This window comes from Empidonax traillii, unplaced genomic scaffold (assembly GCF_003031625.1).
Source record: "Empidonax traillii isolate 1590-97213 ecotype Southwest subspecies unplaced genomic scaffold, ASM303162v1 scaffold131:size1687323, whole genome shotgun sequence".
NCBI classification, from domain to species: Eukaryota; Metazoa; Chordata; class Aves; order Passeriformes; family Tyrannidae; genus Empidonax; species Empidonax traillii.
This window is the reverse complement of record NW_020955324.1, coordinates 1,516,974-1,536,185: the sequence shown is the minus strand read 5'-3', so window position 1 is coordinate 1,536,185 and position 19,212 is coordinate 1,516,974. Positions and strand designations below refer to the sequence as shown.

General features: G+C 38.9%; 1 protein-coding gene across 3 annotated transcripts in view; it reads left to right on the top strand.

Annotated features, from left to right (window-relative positions):
• Positions 1 to 19,212, top strand: part of SEMA3D (semaphorin 3D) — a 139,943-nt gene that overhangs the window by 38,053 nt on the left and 82,678 nt on the right. For all 3 annotated transcript variants that reach the window (XM_027883643.1, XM_027883642.1, XM_027883644.1), the window contains exon 2: positions 7,081 to 7,271. In XM_027883643.1, coding sequence (XP_027739444.1) covers positions 7,081 to 7,271 — 191 coding nt within the window. The remainder of the gene's footprint in view (positions 1 to 7,080; positions 7,272 to 19,212) is intronic.

The following is a 19,212-nucleotide window of genomic DNA, read 5'->3' as shown; positions in this document are numbered from 1 at the left end:
TGGCTGGTTTTGCCTTTGATGCCTGTACGGCCAAAATTTGTTATATACTGATGTATAGTACGCATTTAGTGGAGCCATACAGCAGCAGGAGCTGGCTTAGGTTTGGATCGCTTGGATCAAGGACAGAAGAGCCCTACCTACTTGATATATGACAAGTTTCACCAAAGTGCTGCACTATTTCCCCATCAAGCTGGGTTTTTCACAAGCATGCAAAATACATGGTAGGTCAAGTGTCTATTCAAGTAATTAATATGCAAAACACCCCACTGCCACTAATTACTGGTGATCCCCAAAAATATCAGCCAGTTCAGACTTCTGGTGATAGAATTGTCCCTGCTTGAAGACTCACGCTCCACTCCTGCAGAATTTGGAAGGCTTCCTATGAAAGGAAATACAGAGAACAGTTTTTCCATAGTGAAACACTGGCAAGAATTCCCGGAGGTGAAAAAGAGACTGTAATCCTTCCTTCGAGTTGGCCATTGTAGGTTTATGTTTCTTCCAGCAAAAGAATGGTAGTTGCAGTATCAGTGGTTTAGCTGGCTTGACAGTGCTGCCTGAGGTTATTTCAGGTTGTAGATGGACAAATGCAGTCTGTTAGTGTTTAAATGTCCAGGCAAGGCTCCCCAAAATGAGCATTTATTTTATCTGATGACCATCATGACACTTTTCTGGCTTTTAAGTATTTTCCCAAAAGCAGGCCAAGGCTGTTCCACAGGCAAAGCATCTTGCAAGCGTTCTCTCCCTGTCTGCTGTAGTCAGAGCTGAGCCAAGCCACCACAAGTGCTGCAGGTGGTGACAGACATTTCAGAGGAAAATTCTCTCTCTTTGAAACCCTTCAGACGTCACAGCACTCAGCAGGAAGCGGTTTCCATCTAGTCTACCTATTCATTAATGTCTCTAGGAATTTTCATGCTACTGCCTTTTTCTTTTCTTGGATACCACAGTTACAAAACCCATCTTAGAATCACTTTTCATAGCTTGAGAGGTTTTTTTTTGGTCTGCTGGGGAAACATGCTGTACTTAAAATAATGTAACACTGAGGTTTGGCTTAGGGTTCCTTTTGATTCTTATGTGTTGCTAAATCGTGCCTTACACTCCTTTCTTCTTTAGCTTGTTTTTGGTTTTTCTTTTTTTTTTTTTTTTTGATGGTCAGATGTGTAGGGTCTTCTCATGTCATTCTAAACACAGAACCTATGGGAAGCTGTTATTACAGATGTAATACCTGAAGTCATAGTTCCTTCCACAAAAGAAAATAAGAAAAAAAGAAAAAGAAAAAAGAAGAAAAGTAATTCATCAGAGGTGCATGTGCAACTAACTTCAGAGTGAAAGGCATGTTGATATTTCTGTGTGAAGATACCAACTGCGCATCTGGCTGGTGGGACATTTTATTCATGTGCTTACCTCCTCTTTACAATATCATTATCAGATGACAAGGTGCTTTCCATCCCATCCTATCCCATCCTTTTTCACAATAAATATTGTTCTTAAGAAACAGGGTATAGAAGGCAAGACTATGGGTAAGATTTTCTTTACTTTTCAGGAGAAACAAAATACAAAAAATTAGGGTTAAGGAGTAGCATTTGTTTTATTGCCAGTCTTGGATTTATGTGTTATATGTCCAAAAGATATAATACCACAGATAAAATTACTCAGAATCACTGTTTCTAGTGATATATAACATGGCTGTGTGTATGGCTGTCTATCTGCCAGTTTCTGAAAGGATTACTTGTCCATCTATGTGAAATCTTTGGATGTAATCCTGATCTCACTGACATTGACTTGAAAAATATCCTGGTATCTTTTGAGGATTAAGTGCTCATTTCCTATGTGTATAATTTTAAGTGCCCAATAGTAAATTTCATGGTCAGATAACCTCTTCATAGCAATGTGACACAGCCCACTCTCTATAAATTACCCATTCCTACCTGCATTTATCTCCAAACAGATGACATGCCTGTAAGAAATGCTTCCATCAGTAGATTGGCTTCAGAGAGATGCAGAAAACTATTAAAAATGAACAAAATAAGTGAGTTCCTTCATCCTTTTTCTCTCAAATTTCACTTCCTTCATCACCATTTTTAGTTTAGTTTGAATTTGTCTTGATGAACAAAAAATCCATGTAATCCTCAAATGTATTTTCTCTCTCTATTGGAGAGCTTTATTTATTATCATATGATTCTCCGCAATAAGAACAGATTTTTTGCTGACTCTTTGTTCCCTCAGGTGCATCCTCCTTGTGTCTCAATCCCTTCATTTTTCTTTGCTCTATTTGACTGTTCCCAGGTAGGAATCAGAGCAGTGATTTTTTTGCCTTCCAAATTACTGCTGTTGAATGGATAGTGTATAAATCCTGTGAGGAGCTCAGTAAAGGTAAAGCCTTGAAAGCTTTGTAAAACTCATTATAAACTGCGTTATGCTTCATATGAGTATTTGCTAATCACCTGGGTATTTAACAATAGCAAAGACTGTTCTATGGCAAAAGCTCGTCTAAACCAGAAACACTAAACCCAATGATTTAAACAAAACAAAATTAAAAAAAAAAAAAAAATCACCTACTATAGACCCTTTTATTGTACCATTGTCTTTTTATTCTGTAATTTTTCCTGGTGTTGGGAAGTTATGAAATGCTGATCTGGGGTTTATGTAAAAGGCAGTATTTTTCAGAATCCTTGGAAGAGAACATTTCCTGCACTATAAACAGCACAAAAACTACTTAATAAAGAGGAGAATAGTGATGAATAATAACTCTTTACCAGTATTTGGATGGAGTTAGCTTTAACTGAGATTCATAATGAAGAGAAAAGCCTCTTCTGCCAAATAATGTATCAACAGACCATCTAAGGGGTACAAGAACATAGTGTCATTGTGCTCTGGATGAATGTCATCTTTGTTATTGAAGAAGTAAGTTTAGAATGTTAAGACTAAAGATGTAATTTTATTTTTAATCTATTTGATTTTATAAGTTACTAATCTGAGTCTGAGTCATGTATGTTTCTAGTTTTCTCTCCTATTAAGAAAGAATATTCAATATCCAAATCATTATTATAGTACAGTTTTGGACCACTCAATAGACAATCATAGTAATTTTTCTTTTGGCATGTGTATGATAATTCAAAAGTGAGACATCTGCAGGTATATGCATTAGACACATATATCTGTATATTTTTAGTTAAATAAACGTGCTTTAAATTTTCATACATATAGGTAAAGGACATGTACTTAGTAAAGAGACAGTAAAGAGAGAACATACTTTTCAATAATCAATAATCAAAAATAAACTTTAATCAACATGAGCCAAATCAAGGTTGCTCTCAATTTTCAGTTGCCACAGTTTACAACATTGCTATTAGATTCAGTAAAACTGAGCCCTACCTCTTTACTGGAATACAAAATTCTGAATTTTAAAATGACCTTGGAAAACTAGTGCTGGAAACAGGTTTTAAATTATCCTCCAATTCCATGAAGGGTTTTGTTATGGAATTAACTGAGAGCTACATGAACTTCTGTTAGAAAAGTGTGTGTTTGCAGATGGGACACAGTCCTTTCAGCTCTGGACTTCATGACGCCAGGAGAAGTCGGAAACTACACAGTATTTGTGAATGCGAGATTTTGCATTTAGATAGGTTTGAGCTGAATGATCTGAAAAACCTCCCAAAAGCACAGAGCTCCTCACTGTCTGTGTGTCTGAGAAGGCTGAAGAGCTCTGTTTATTGCCACAAAGGGCCTGGAATAAATTATGTTTAGTAAATTGGCTCCAGGTTTTCTTGTTTCAGACAGTAGCTTCGGAGCAATCTGTTTTATGGGCTCCACTAAATCTGACCAATTGCAGGGAGGTGACACCTCATTTCGGGGACGTGACATCACGCCTGTGCCAGTCAGGTCCAGCCGCCTCTCAGTGTCAGGATGGCAGGACACCAGCAGTTCAGCTTTTTGTCTTTTGGCAGCTTAACCTACAGCCCGTTTCGAATTTATGAGCCCCTCAGGGAGGTCCAAGCAGGATGGAGCCGGGCTCCTCGGCCCCTCTTCAGCCTCACGCCTCCCACCCCTACGTGGGGCAAATAAAAGCTCCTTTATTCCTCTGGAAATGCCCCTATTTCAGCGAGGTGTGTGTGCATGACTTCCTTCCACAGTCAGTCCTGCAGGTGATAATTAACACAGTGCAGATATTTCCTAGCTGAAGCCAAGGTGGGAAAGCAGCTTTAACCTCAGCAGTTTTCTTTTCAGACTCTTTTTCCTCATTTATTTTGGGACTGTTCGTGATGAGGAAGTTTTAGAACGTGTTGGTGCTTAGCAAAAGTATTGAAGAACTAAAGGAAGCTATAATTTTTCCTTCCGTGACACAACTCTTCTTATTTTTCAGAGGAGGAAGGAATGAGGGAGTCAGAGTTGCTTTTAGGTTTTACATTTTATTTCTACTTGTGGGTCTATTTGCTTCTGAGCAGTGTGACTGTGGGTCTTTCAAGCATAGGACACTGATTAACATTACATATGTTACAGAGGAAGGATACTTCCTCAAGATTAATAGCAAGTTAGTTGCTCTGAAGTTCATTAACCTGAGCTAGTCATTAGACTGTTGGAAGGACTCTGTGTGGAAGCTGAAATTGAATTAGAGGATCATCATAAACTAAAAATATATATGACAATGTGGCCAGATTGCAGTGAACTTAAGACAGGACAGGATTGGCTGGAGCTCACAGAGCAGCTGCCTCCAGTGTAAACTAACTGCCTTGTGAAAGCAAATGGTTTTTCACAGACATTATTCAAATAAAAGGGAAGGGGGAGAAAAAAAAAAAAAAAGAACTGAAGTTGTGGGGTATGGCCAAAGGCCCAAGTTTGATGCTGGTTCTCAATCAGTTCAGCAAATGACAGTGCATTCAGGCAACTGATGTTTTGTTTTTTTCTGTAAGTGCCAAATTTAGTCCTGATTCTTCACTGTACTTTGCCTCAGGAAAATGAGCCCCAAATCCTTTGGTGAGATCCCTGTTGGCTGAGGCCCAGACCCTCAGGCCATGACTTTCAGCATATTTGCTGTGAGACTGGCTCCTTCTTAATTGCTTCTTTTTGAAGTATGGTTTGTCACTATCATCGTACTGGAGATGAACAAGGCTGCTGTCTTGTCTTTTATATAATCTTCCCCCTCCTCCCTCCCCTTCTTTTCCCCCTCTTACCTCTAAATAAATTTCTTTAGGGTGATATAACCTGAGATAGTCTAATCAACACAGAGGTCCTTCAGGGTCCACCCTCAAATAGATGTATTGGCACAGAAGGAATAAGGGTCTTCTCCTAGCATCCAGTATTGTAATAAAGGGAAGAGAAGGGAAGGGAAGGGAAAGATGAAGCAGAGGCATTTCATGTTTGTTTTATTTTCTTTCCATGTCATCTCATGAAGATGTAGTGGCATTCAGACACTGAATGTGAGTGTTGAGGAAGAGGGACTGAGAAGAAAGAAGCTCAACGTTCTGCAATAGGAATGATGCTCTGGGCATTTTACAAATTGTTTCCCTCTGTCTCTTTCGCCGTCATGTCCTTTCTGCACACTCCTTTGTCTTTTGCTATTGACTGGAGGTCTGGAGGCTCAGAAAGACCAAGCTTCAGCTGAGAGACATTTTCTGTGGTAGAGAGAACTGGAGGGGTTCCCTCTCCATCCTTTCACGCCAGGAAGGATGGACTACCTGCATCACAAGGTGCCAAATTGATTCTGGGTCTCTGATACCAGCACTGCAGCTGAGTGTCAGACCAGAGGAGAGGTTCAGGGGCCACAAGTCCTTGCATCTCTCATGGCCTTACAAGGAACCTCTCCTTTGATGTCCATGCAAGTGCTGGCTGATGTGGGCATTAGGATTACTCTTTTAATCAGGCAGTTCCAGTACCTTTCACAAAAGAATTTTCATGGCAAGTCATGGGCCATTAATCTCTCCACTAACCATAACATTTCCTTACTCCTTGCTTTACAGCGTTACTCAAACACTGACATTTGTCATTTCACCAACCATCTCCCTTGACCTCTGGCATCATGCACTTGCAGGGGGAAGGATCTGGTCTCACAAATATTTTCATACTCTGATCTCTGTGATTTATTAACCATCAAGTTCTGCCCTCAGAATTCAGGATGACATTTCAAATGATTTCATGTGCAAAAGAGGAGTTATTGGGCAAAAGAGATCCCTGATAACTGGGTACAAACAAGACACCAGGATTGCTGTTGCTTTTTTCAATTAAAAAAAAGTTGTGGTGGCTGTGTGACCTTGAGGAAATAGGTTCACTGCAGCTTTATGATTCCGGTTTTGCATTGGGGAAAATAAGGACAGTGATAATTGCTTTCATTTGTAAAACACTTCAAGATTTATGGAATATGAATGACTGTGATTAAGTGAAAAGTGTTGCAAAGCTGGCTTAGTTGCACATTGTGCTAATGAAGTCCCATATCAGCCTATTGACCTCAGCATGAAACACTCATTAAAGTTTATAGGACATTTTGGTGGATGAGTTGAGGCAGTTATTCTGCTGGAAATATCATAGTGAAAGCGGTTTTCAATCCGTCATCTGCGTTGACTTTTCTCTCAGCTAAAATAAAACACAACTGCTTGCTCTATACAATTTTCTTAGATTATTTATGAAAGTTTATGATGAGTATGTACTCACTGTTAGCTCAGCTTGTACCCCCATGGTATCTGAGGTATTACAGTTCATTCTAGTCATAGCATAAATATAAAGTAGCTGTTGTACTGAGATTAGGAAAGTTTTAAACATTAAGATATCCAGTGGAGCAGTATGAACTAAAAAGTTACATGGTCACTTTTGAATGGAAAATATTCTTTTTATGGATACTGCATTAATTTAATTTTTGCTTAAACTTTATCTGTGCTAGACACTGGTGGTTGAAAAATTCACATATTTTTCCATGTGCAAATGTAGTATTAAAGAAACAGATTTACAGCATTTTTATTTATAATAGATAAAAAAATACTTTTGGAACAAAGATATTAAATCAGTTACTTTTTAAAGATAGGTCTGGCCTGCTCACAAAATTATTGTTTATGCAAAAATGGAGATCTACAGATGTTTTCTTTTTTCTTCCAGATTAAACTCAGATTGTTTGAAAAGCGGGAAGATATTTAGCCATAGTGCAAAAGAAGGTACAGAAGAAGGGAGCAGAATGAGAGCCTTGCAAGTGCCACATGCCTGCAGCCTGCTATCTTTAGTGATGCTGTTCCTTCCAGTCACTGGAACGTCAAAACAAAATATCCCAAGACTGAAGCTTTCCTATAAAGGTAAACTTTTCAGTAGTTTTTCTCATTCTGCCACTTTTGTTTTGATGTGATGTAGCCAACAGTTCATTTGTATTATTAACCAGGAAAGCAAAACACTGTCACTACAGTTCCCAGAAATGCATAATAGAAGCCTTAAAGACGGATGAATTCTGCCTAGGGACGATATTAAATTCTCTTTTCTGTGTGTGTGTGTGTAGGGTCACGTGTTTCTGAAATATAACTACCTTTTTAAACCATGATTTCTGTTTGCTCCAAGAGGATGTTAATATCCTGTACATAAATTAGAAGGGAGCCATTGCCTAAATATAAGCTTCTGGTGCTACTTGAAACACCTTGAGGCTCATTGGAAACATTCCCATGTGCCTGGTGGAGATGAGGTGGGACATGGAGAACATTCACACCTTTCTAGAGCAGCAGAGAAAGTCGAGAGAGCTGCCCCAAGTGTTTCAAAGGGCAATGTCACTTATTTTTGTAGGAATTTTTTGTATTCTTTATGTGTGTTTTTTTTTTTTCCTTACCTCTTTGAATCAAAAAGCATGTTTATCTGTGGAATTTCTTGATCCTATGTGTAGTTCTTGTTGAGAATGTTAGAGGCTGAGGGTTTCAGACAGATGTATATATGTATTAATGGACAATTTTTTATAGAAGGTAGATTTCTTGTTGCTTTGAAGCGACAGTACACCACAGGCACAAAGATATGTCACCGATAATTGTCTTCTTTAACTAAAACAAATGCTCTCCAGTTAGTTATTCTTCAGCTATGTCAGCACTCTGCCCTTATGGGAGCTATTTCTGCTCTGTTTTTCAAACTTACGTCTTCCTATGCATTGCAGAATTACACTCATGATGGTGTGATGGGACAGGCTGTAAAGCCTTTGTCAGGGCTTATGATATGTTTATCATGAGTTTAGCACACTGAGGAATTTATTGAGTAAGCAGAGTGACATGCTATTTATTTACAAGCTTCTCTTCTGCTAGATTTGTATGCCACTGTGCTTTTGCTATTCCACTGTGTATGGATGTGTTTGGATGTGTTTCTGTGAGAGAGACGGAGGAAGCGAGATCAAGGGATCTTGACAACATTTTTATAAATTCAGGAAACAGTTGCACTCACTGAAGCCAATGAGTACAGAAACTGAAAGAACCTGACATGAGTTATGAAAGTTAGCAATAAACCCCTCCTAACATACAGCCAGCCTTCTCACAGCCAGGCCTTTTTGAGATAATTCCCCAAAGCAGCATATACCATATGGTGATGGCATTTATTGTAGATTTGACACTCAACGATTAGTGAATTCCTCTCAACTTCAAAAGCAGATAGCCTTTGGCAAAATCCTGATGGATGCATTTGGCAGGTAAGGTGGGGGGAGAAAGAAAAATTATTGAGGTCAACATGGGGAAAAAAGAAATGGCTGAAATCTTAGTTTAAAATAGTGGCAGAGACCTGCTGGGAGCGGTTGGGAAAATGCCTGAGCTCATTTAAAAAGACAATGAGCGGATGATTGATATTTAGGCCCTGACCCAAACTTTTATTAGCAACTTCATAAACCTTTCAGTTTGGCTTGAGGGATACAGTTTCCTGTCCAAACCTATCCACCTATATCCCTGCAGGGGGGGAGAAATCAACAACAGATACAGATAGAAAATGGCACATAAATCTTAATTTGGAGAGCAGTGATGGAACTGAAAATCCAGAAGAAAGAGAATTATCAGAATTTATTGTGCCTTCTTTTACTTCTTTTTTAGTGGGAGTGTATTTTTCTATTTCCACATGGAACAAGAAGAAAGTTACTACTACTTTTTCATACTTATATATTGTAAATGTTGTCAGTATGACTTCTTGTAATTAAACCATATTTTTGTTGTTGATAACAGCATGCCAGATCTCCTGACTATTTAATGTAGTCAGAATTAAGTCTACCTTCCTCCCCCTAAGTATTTCAGCCAGAATAATTCCAAGGTTTCTGAGAATAAGATGTAGGAGAAATGAGCTATCTTGCCAGTTCTCATAAAACTGTTACAGTTATGTCACTGACAAGTCCTGGCATCTCCGTTCTTTGGAACTGAGACTTGAAATATCATGAGGAGGAGCATACAGGGCTCTATCCTTTATGGAACACTGACCAAAACTGGCCACATCAGGCATCTTCAAAGACCTGGTCACACATGTGTCTTTGAAGGGAAGATTTCATCCCCTTCCAGGTGCAATGCGTTTATGGAATGGCGTAGTTCCATCTTCCCAGAAGAGCTGAGCATTCACTGAGGCAGGAAAGCTGGAAGCAAGCAGGATTTGCTCTGCAGTTACTGTGTCTCCCAAACACAGCCCAGCACACCTTAACTGAGGGCTGGGAAACTGCTTCTTCCCATGCCTGGTAGCACTACGGAGAAGAAAGGGAATGCCAGGTGATGAATGTTGAGGATGAAGAAGTGGCGGAGACAGAAAGAGATAAATAAAAAGAGGGAATGGTATTAAAGGAACACAGAGGAGAAAAGAGAGAGAGAGAAGAAGTCAGTGGTGGATCAAGGAAGAGGGTGGGGTAGCTAAAAGAAGTGTCTATAACCACAAGAGTGCTTCAATAAACCACAGTGCGTCACAACTCCTTCGCATTCAGGCAGCAATTTAAATTTTAGAACTTCTCTCTATGGAAGTTGAAGGGTTTTGTCTTCTGTGAAACAACTTAAGGGGTGGAAATCCACGCTGAAAATGTTAAGATGCAGATATTTGAGTGAAGGAATCAATATAATGTCATATGATAGATTTCCATTACTGTTTGCCTCATTTCTAAAAATGCATTTTAAAAAATCATGCACACATAAAACTAAAACCACATGCAGTTAAATTAAACTATCTTGTAACACATGTATTTTGCACCAGTGTTAATATAATACAACATGATCTTTAATCACATACCTCATCCCATATTCCGACATTTTCCCTGATTGATTAATTGAATAATTCTTCAATATTTCTTTTTTCTTCTTCACTTAGTCCTTAGCTTTTACGTACTGATTCATGTCATTGATATGTCAGAAATTTTGACTGCACTTGTGACATTTTCAGGGTATCCTCACTGCATAGACCTTAATTAATCTATATCTCTTAAATATCTTTACAACATTATGAGCTATTCCTATTATGTTATATTTATGTTATGTTTAATTTTAGGAGAAATTAACAAACTGTCTTAATAGAAGATTACCATATTTAGAAAATCAGAGGATGATTTTTGATTAATATTCCATATTTTAATACTCTTTATATAGCACTGCGTTCAGTCTCAGAGCAACAGTGTGTATTTGTCAGTACTTGTCATGTAGCTGAAGATACCCTGTGACCTTCATGCAAATTGTAGAACTCCCCAAGCAGAGAAGTGACATTCAGCTTCCCTAAGCAGCACATCCTCATTGTCTGCTACCTCATTTAACATCCTCATTCTGACCTCCACAGCAAATGCAGAAGGTTTTCATAAACCAGTCTCATTCATTAATGTAATTTACAGGAGAACATCAGTTCTGTTGCTAAAGAACAGGAGTGTCTATGTCCTAATTTACACATGTGGACATGTTTAATTCATACAGTGTAGACAGTCTTGTTTCCGTCTATCATTTGAGTAATAATCTTTGCTGATTCACTGACAGGTACTTTCATACAGATTTTATGTGTGTGTTTCTAGGTTTTACTTTATAGGGAGAGGCAGTGCATAGCCAGACCAGAAGGTTGATTGCCTTCTAGGAAAAAAAAAAAAAAAAGAAATAAAATTCAACTTCTTTCAATTTGCGGCTATCTTAAAATTTCCCAGTAGAAATGCAGATCCCTAATAACAAATTTAACCTGTTGATTCACTTTACTTTGTTGCTTTTCATGGACATCTTATAAGTGTAGTTGTGTTCTCAGTGAATGCATTTATATTACTAAATTGTTCACCCTGGTTTCTTGGCTGGAGGGGATGCCCCAGCCCACATTTGGATATTGTCACCAGTGACATATCCACACTGACATCCACAAACATATATCATTCCCATGTGGGAATGTGGCCATGTCCCAGAGTGAGCCATGCTTGCTGTGAGCAGTGGTGAGCTGGCCAGGGGACCAGGATCCTGCACCTAGGAGAAGGCACAACTGAAGGCAACCTTTGACTTTTAAAACAGGGCTTACTTAACACTGTTAAAAACAACTATGGTAGTAATTTAAATCTAATAAACAAGAACATTATTTTCAGCTGATTTGTTCTTCTCCACATTGAATGAATTAAGATGCAGTCTCATTCCCACTAAAGTCATGGCAAGAGCTTTGCCACTGAAGTAAATTGAAGCAGGATCAAATTTACACCCCTTCTTTCTTTTTTAACCTTAAATAAGTAAACTAAAGACAGGCAGTTCTTTCTCCTCTGCTGAAGGATGACAGTGCTAAATCATCAGTTCCACGTGAAAATTAGCCACGTTTAAGGATTGTTTAGTTTCATGCAGTGTTTCACACAGAGCATTTTCTTCCCCCTAAGAGTGATCCATTCTTACAACATGGTGAAAAAGCAAACAGAGGAGAACATTTTGGTGCCAGGAATTCTTTTGAGAACTTGACTGGATGAGTACATTTCCTTAATGTTCTAAAAATGACCCTTTGAACATGCTACTTTACGATGTCAAGCATCCTGTTCTCTGTATAGTTTTTACTTGAAACCTGTTTGATTTTATAACTGATGAGATGCTTAACTGTTGCATCGGAGCAGTTAGTTTGTTCTGTTTCAGTATAGCTGGCTTACTCCCATGTCATGCATCGTTTTATTATACATATAAAACATAGTTACAATTGTACAGCTCCATGAGCCTCACTTAAACTGTCTGTGACACTGCAGTAATCCCAGTACCCCGATGGGGTGTTGCACAACTATGAATGGTTGGAACTGGTGATGTATAAATAAGCCTAGAAATGAGCTTGCATTTTGCAGCTGCGCTTGCTCTACAGGAAGAAAAACTAAAACCAACAAAAGCCTGCTCTTGTGGCAATATCAGCAGCTGTAAATCTGAATGCTCATGAAGATCAAGCAAAGTGGGCTGAGTGAGGAAGCGGTGCTCTTCTTCAATCACTTGTTTGTTGTTTAATTAATTTTTAATGATTTGTTATTTCTCAGAAAAATCTGTCTCAGATTGTTTTGCAGAGAAGCAAAATGTTTATGTGAGAGTGAAGACCCTACTTTTGGATGATTGTCTAGTTATGCAAACTCTTTTGCAAAAGAGTTTGCCTGTTTTGTCTCAAAAATGCTTTCTGGAGGCAGTGATCATTGAGACTTACAATGTACTCTAGCTTGAAGATGAATGGGACACTGCTGTCTGTGTGAGGAAAGACTTCTGTATGTGCTGTAGACTAAGTATAAACTTGAAGGCATTTATAACATTTTAGTAATGGGAAAAACAGCAAGTTTCTTACAGAATTTTTTTCCTTTTTTACACTAGTGAACTTGAAGGTCAGATCCAACTATATGTTGCATTTTCTGTCATATAATTATCATATATATAATGTCCTGGAGAGCAGCCTCCAGTCAGTGACATCAACAGTTTACATAGCAGTTGAACTAAGAATAACCTTAGAGAACTGACCCATATCAACCTCTTAACAGTGTAAACTGTAGCTCAAAACAGTTTTCATTTTTTCATGATCACAATAGGGCCTCAATTGGATAAAAAAAGAATTGTGTTCACAAAATACCAAACTATTCTGGTGAATGTTGACTTTATTAAATCTCAGAAGATGAGAGGAAAAAACACAAAAAGGAAGAATGATTGGTGCCTTGTAAAAAGGAGGATGGGACAATTTAAAAAACTGCTTCCCTAGAAGAATACAGGGAAGATACATGATCAGTGGCATCAGCTTTGAAGAAGGTTCTTTCAAAACTCTATTTTTTAATTGAATTTTTACTTATGACATCTGTTAAGTAAATCCAGCTCAGAGGAGTTCCAAAATTCCCAACCCTGTTCTCTTTCTATGCACTAATTTGAGGGCATGATCCTCCTGACGTCAGTGTCTGTCTAGCAGTGAACATCTGTGGTCACCACGCAGGTCCTCGAGTCACATCCTATTTCCCTTTCCTCCCTCCCAATTTCTGCTGTTCCACTTATAGATGAGTTCCTCACAGAGAGACTGAGGGATTAAGGGGAGGACTGTTCTGTACTCAAAGTCCTTTGGAGATAAATACACAAAGAGATAGCAGAAAGAGACAAAATTTCCTTTATCATGCCAATGTACTGTCGGATAAGTCAGAGGGATTGTCCAACTCTGCTTAATAGAAACATTTCAACAGGGATGGGAGTGACAGAGATATCTTCTTTGAGAAAATAGACATTCTACTTTGTGATCCAAATCCTGGCTGTCCCAAAGTGGTGTGCTGTTGAACCGTGGAGTTTGACAGCTGAGAGGTTACTGAAGACATTGAAATTTATGTTTATTTTATCTGGCATGAGTGGGATGACTTTACAAATTCTCTGCATCATCCATGCATACTGGATTTCCTTGAAAAATAAATCTCATTAAATATGTAATGGGCCTTAGCCTCCATGACATAATGGGTATAAATGTTAATAATAAAAAATGACCTGCCTACAATGTGAAATAAAAGCTTATATGCTATGAGCATTCACAGGTCACATCACCCAATTTAATATTTGAAATTAAGTTGGGAGGGGCCTCTGCCTGCTTTGTAAAGGGAATCTCTGGGGGCCCATTCCAGGTCGATTGATGGGTGTGTACTTTGTAGAAGCTGGAGCTTTGAACCTGCTTTCGTGTTGCTTTGGAACTAATATGCTGCAGCACATGGTTTCCTTATGCAGACACACATCTTTGAGATCCCTTGCCCTGTCACTTTTAGTAACTATGGTGCTGTTGCAACGTTACCCAAGTCTACAGGGCATATACTGGGTCCACCTGAACTTCTGCACGTGAGACTCTGAATCTGACAGAGGTCGCTTGGCAAACCTCCAAGACAAAAGCCTAGCCTATTAGGGAATTAATGCTGATATTCAATGAGCTCTATTTTTAATGGCTTTTATGAACTTAATTCATGTCAATATCAGAAGGCATAACCGATAATTCTAATTCATTTTACCGTAGGAAAATATGCAGCCAGGTTATATTTGCCATAGTAAATCTAGTTCACCATAGTAAATATGTAGTCTAGTTCAAGGTATTAGAATGGGAATTGGGTTTATTTTCTGTGCTTCAAGGCGTTCTTTACTACTGCCAGTGCAAAACTGTTTTGCAAACCTACCTCTGTTTTAGCCAATTTAGCCACCTTGCTTTACTTGCTGGCTTGCTTGCTTGCTTTTCAGTAATATAAATATATATATGTGTGTGTGGAAAACAGGGAAAAAAAAAGAAAAATAATTAAAAAAATCTCAAAGCCTTTTGAAATTTCCTGAAAACAGTAATTTTTTATATTTAAACCACAGTTTCTTAGAGAAGGTCCTTCTGATGCAGCCATCTGAAAAGATGACTAAGTGACTTAAACGATGATTCCCTACAGCAGTCGCACGTCTGTACTACACTTCTGTAGCACTTCAGAGCAGGGCTATTAATTTTGCTTTGTTAACCAGAAGTCATGATAGTAGAAACATCTAAAATATGAATTAATCCTCCCACTCTCTTCTTACTAAAGTTCCCCTTCCTCATTCAGCGCATGGGAAATAAAGCTTATCTGGCCCATGTCAGAGAGGGAACCTCCCTGTGGGGACAGGAACAAGCAGTTACATGTGGGGAGGGCAAGCAGGAACCTCCTAAAGCAGGTCTGCTGCCAACAGCAGAAATCTTTGTTACACTGACAGGTGAATTTGCTCGCAGAGGTCCCTGGCCTTTGCCTCCTTTCCTGTGCAGGCACTGCTCGCTCCACAGCCCCTTCAGCCCAGTCAAATACTGCCTTTGCTCCCCAGGTAGCAAGTCACACTGGTGAGCTCATTATTGTTTCCCAGACCTGGTTTCACCTCCTTTACTGTTCCTGTTCTGCCTACTTGCCCATCTGAGTGTATCTTGGTTGAGTCAAGAAACCAGAAGAGCTTTTTGAAGCCAGTTCTGAGGAAATACCCTTGCTCTTAGGGGGGACAGTGTGAAGGGCATTGAAGGGACATCAGCACTTAAGAGATGTTACAGGTTCTCTCAGATGGTGGTTTCTTGGCAGCTGAGCCAACATTACAGCATGCTGTTTCTGGAAGGAGGACAACTGCTTCCTTCTCCCCAAACACACTCCCTTCTCCCCATACCCACTTTTTTCCCCCCTCATCTGCTCCCAGGTGCATGGACCCTCCCTTGCTCGTGCACTATCTCCAGTTCTCATCAGCCCCTTTCACAAGAGTATGTGCCATCAGGACTTTGTGTCTTATTTAGCTTTACAGCCAGACCATACAGCTTGTGTGGTCTCTGTAGCAATGCTTGGAGTCAGGGAGAAGCGTGGTCCCCGTGGCTTCTTGCCATACACCCAGGGCTAGATTTTCCATTGATAAAATTGTTGCAGGTGGTTAAACTGAGGGTCTGGCTCTGAGTTTTGGTGCAAGTGCAAGTGCATTGTGGAGCATGCAGAAGAAAGGGAAGGGTGGAATGTACAGCTATTCAGTGTTTCCATAAAAATTGTGTTACTCAGGTGCTGGTTATAACTGGTGTGTAGTATACAATGACACTGGTGTGGAAATCACAAATAGTACTCAATAATAGCAATGACAGGCTAGAAATCTGGATTTTTTCTGTCACTGAGATGTTCTCTTAAGTCTTGAAAATGGAGGCACTAATGAAGTAACTGAGCAAGTACATCTGTTTGGTGTTAACTCTTCACCATCAATTCACCTTCTTCAGGAATACCTCACAGTGCTCTGTGTCTCTCCTCAGCCTATTACTGTCAATATTATTGTGTTTTTCAGGCCCATGCCATCTGACCTTGGTATTACACCAGAGTTGTTCATGCCACTACAGTTTAAGGTCTCCCATTTTTTTGTATGAGAGTTGTCTACTTTGTTATGAACATTACCCTCATTAGGAATCTGGCACACATTTGAATACAGTGAGAAAAATGTTAAAGTGGAAATATTGTTAAGATATTGGACCAATTTAAAAACATCTTTCATCTATAACAGCTGCAGGCTGAATGGAGCAAGTCCTTGTGTAGATGCACAGCCTGAGAAAGCAGGTTTGAATAAAATGAATCCTACAGGGAGAACTGTCAGCACTTGTCAGTAGTGTCAGTAGTGTCTGTTAGTCAGATCTGGGTTTCCGTAGCCAACTGTACCTTGGATTTACTTCAGAAAATTCCTTACAGGTTTAAATCCTGGACACTGAAATCCACAACAAAATTCTTATTTGCTCCAAGTGTGAAACAAAATCAGTTTATCTTACTTCCTTCATCAACAAAGCACAAACTGAATGAGAATTTAAAGCTGTATCATGTTTTGTACATCTGCTACCAGAGACGATGAGCAGGAGTAGCAGGACAGTCTGCTAGTATTTTATCTGGCCACAGATATAAGGGCAAAATTCTCTATCTTGCCTCAAGGTGATGTGTTTATCTCTAGAGAACGCTCTATTTCAGAAGTCCCTCTGAAGATGCAGTTAATTGAAAAATGCGGGTGCAGGTGTTTGCAGATACTCTATCCATTTATGCATCATTCTGAAGGAAATAAAAGTCTGAAATGAAGGGTGGCTTTTATTTTGAAGGCAAGGGCAATACAATGACGGGAATTTGTTCTGAAGAAATACATCTGGGGTCAATTGTATCTTTTAAGCTCAGAATACTTTAGGGATTCTCTAAATGGCTGTATTCATGCTATATTGACATTTCTTTATCCCAGAAATTTGGTTCAGAATTTCTACAATATCCATGTAAGTCTTCATGGATATTCTCTAATAGTGAAAGGACTTGCTCCTATCTAGAGGAAAGTGATGTGACAGTTGTTCTTCACTGTATGTAAAAATTATACAGCCTTTAAATTCATAGTAATTCAAAAGTATCATTAGATGTCGTTGTCTTGAAAGAGGTTGAAGTGTTCCTTTTCTGCAAATTTAGGCATAGCTCATCTGCCACAAATGGCCACCAATGTAATTCTGAGTTTCAACCAAGTGGTTACAGATTGCTTCATGCTTGCACCATGCTGGAGTTGAGGCATGGCAGCATGGTTGCCACATATGTGACTTGAGGCTAAGAAGTTTAAATATGCATTATAAATGTAAATACGTATTATCAGAACAGAATAATACTTTTTCTTTAGAAGCCTTTCTGCTGCAGCTCTGTTGCTGGACGTTATTTAAGTAAGCAATAGTCATGTTGCTGTGAACCAAGTCCACTGAAATACTGTGCTAAATGATTAAAGCTCAGTCACTATTTCAGCTTCTACCACTCAGCAGTGAAATATTAACCCAGAAAGGGAGTTATTTTAATACTAATTTAATCACCAGACTGGAAAAAAGTACTTAATTTTTGATAAAACAGCAAATGCAGACTATAAACTAGTGTTGAACATTACTCATAAAGGACCATCCCTGTAACTAACTTTGTTTCTGAGCCTTGTTAGAATGCTGGTTCTATGTTAGCCAGGCTACAGAGATGCAGTGATGCAAATCAACAGCTTGCTTTAAGCTTGAAAATCATTGGGAAATGCGCTTTTCACAGTAAATTTTTCCAGTGTAATATCCTTGGTGATAGTAAATATATCTCACTGGGAAGAGAAATTTCAATACATAAGGTCGGATTGTGGTGTTTTATGGAGTGAGAACAGTGATTAATTTGCCTGCAATTTAATCAATTCTCTGTTAATGTTTCCTTGACAAATTTTATTAGGTCATGTTTCAGTTTTAATCTTATCAGTGGCCACGCTCAGAGTCTTATTTCCAAGCTGTTTTCAATAGTTAGTAAATAACTAACCAAACATGATTCTTCACCACTTTGCAGCTTGTGTTGTCATTTGTGTCAGTAAGAAAGTAGAATGTAGTTCTGTCATTTCAATCTGGAATATTTTACAGATGTTTTCCTAATGATGTAGTGAAACAAATAACTGCACAAGGCAGCAGGCAGGGCTCATTCCCACTTGGGCATTTCAGTCATGAGGCAGCTTTTCCTCTCACTGTTGTAGCTGTCCCAGGTGTTTTTTTTTTTTTTTTACTGAGTAATTCTATAAGCGTTAAGCAAGAGATGACAAATGTCCACTTGGAATGGTCACTTCAGAGATCATTCCTTCTGAGTAAGAATGAAATGGGAAGTGGAGAGCAGTCTCAGTCATCATCTTTCAGGTATGTGGAGAATCAAGTCTGTATTTTGGCAAGTGACACCCTTGCAAAGGCTCATGCTTTGCATGACTCTAAGCAGTGAAAGTGCTTTAGAGCATTTGCACAAACATATCATTTATCCTTCCTCAGATCAAATTCCCATGGCTAGAGATGCAGAGGAATTTTCCCTCATATTCTGCATCTTATTGACTCGTGTCCCACAGGCAAGCACTATGGTATGACTGGAAGCTTGTCATCACAAGAGATTTAGAAGTAACAGAGTGATATGGATTGCTGAAACACAGTAGCCTGTGAAATTCATGAATCTCTCCTGTTTATTCATGTTAATGTCTGTGAATGATTAATCAGTTGATATTGTGATCCTGTATTCCTCTACTTCTCTCCATCCTGTGTACTAATTGGGAAACAGAACTGTGAAATTGGGATTTAATCTAGACTGCAGAATTTCTAAGACATTTTTTATTATTAAATACAGTATATCAGATAACCCAGTAATGCAGCCAGCTCTTCCATCATGGGTGGAGAAAAGAAAGGCGATTACTCAGAAATTATGTACTCCAGCAATGCTCAGCTGATAAGCAGTATTTAAGAATTTTAATAGCCCAAGGGAGCTAAAACCTCCTGCTGTGCTGTGATCAGCATCAGAGAACTCCTTCCCAATAAACAGCTCCATCATATTCAGTACTGACA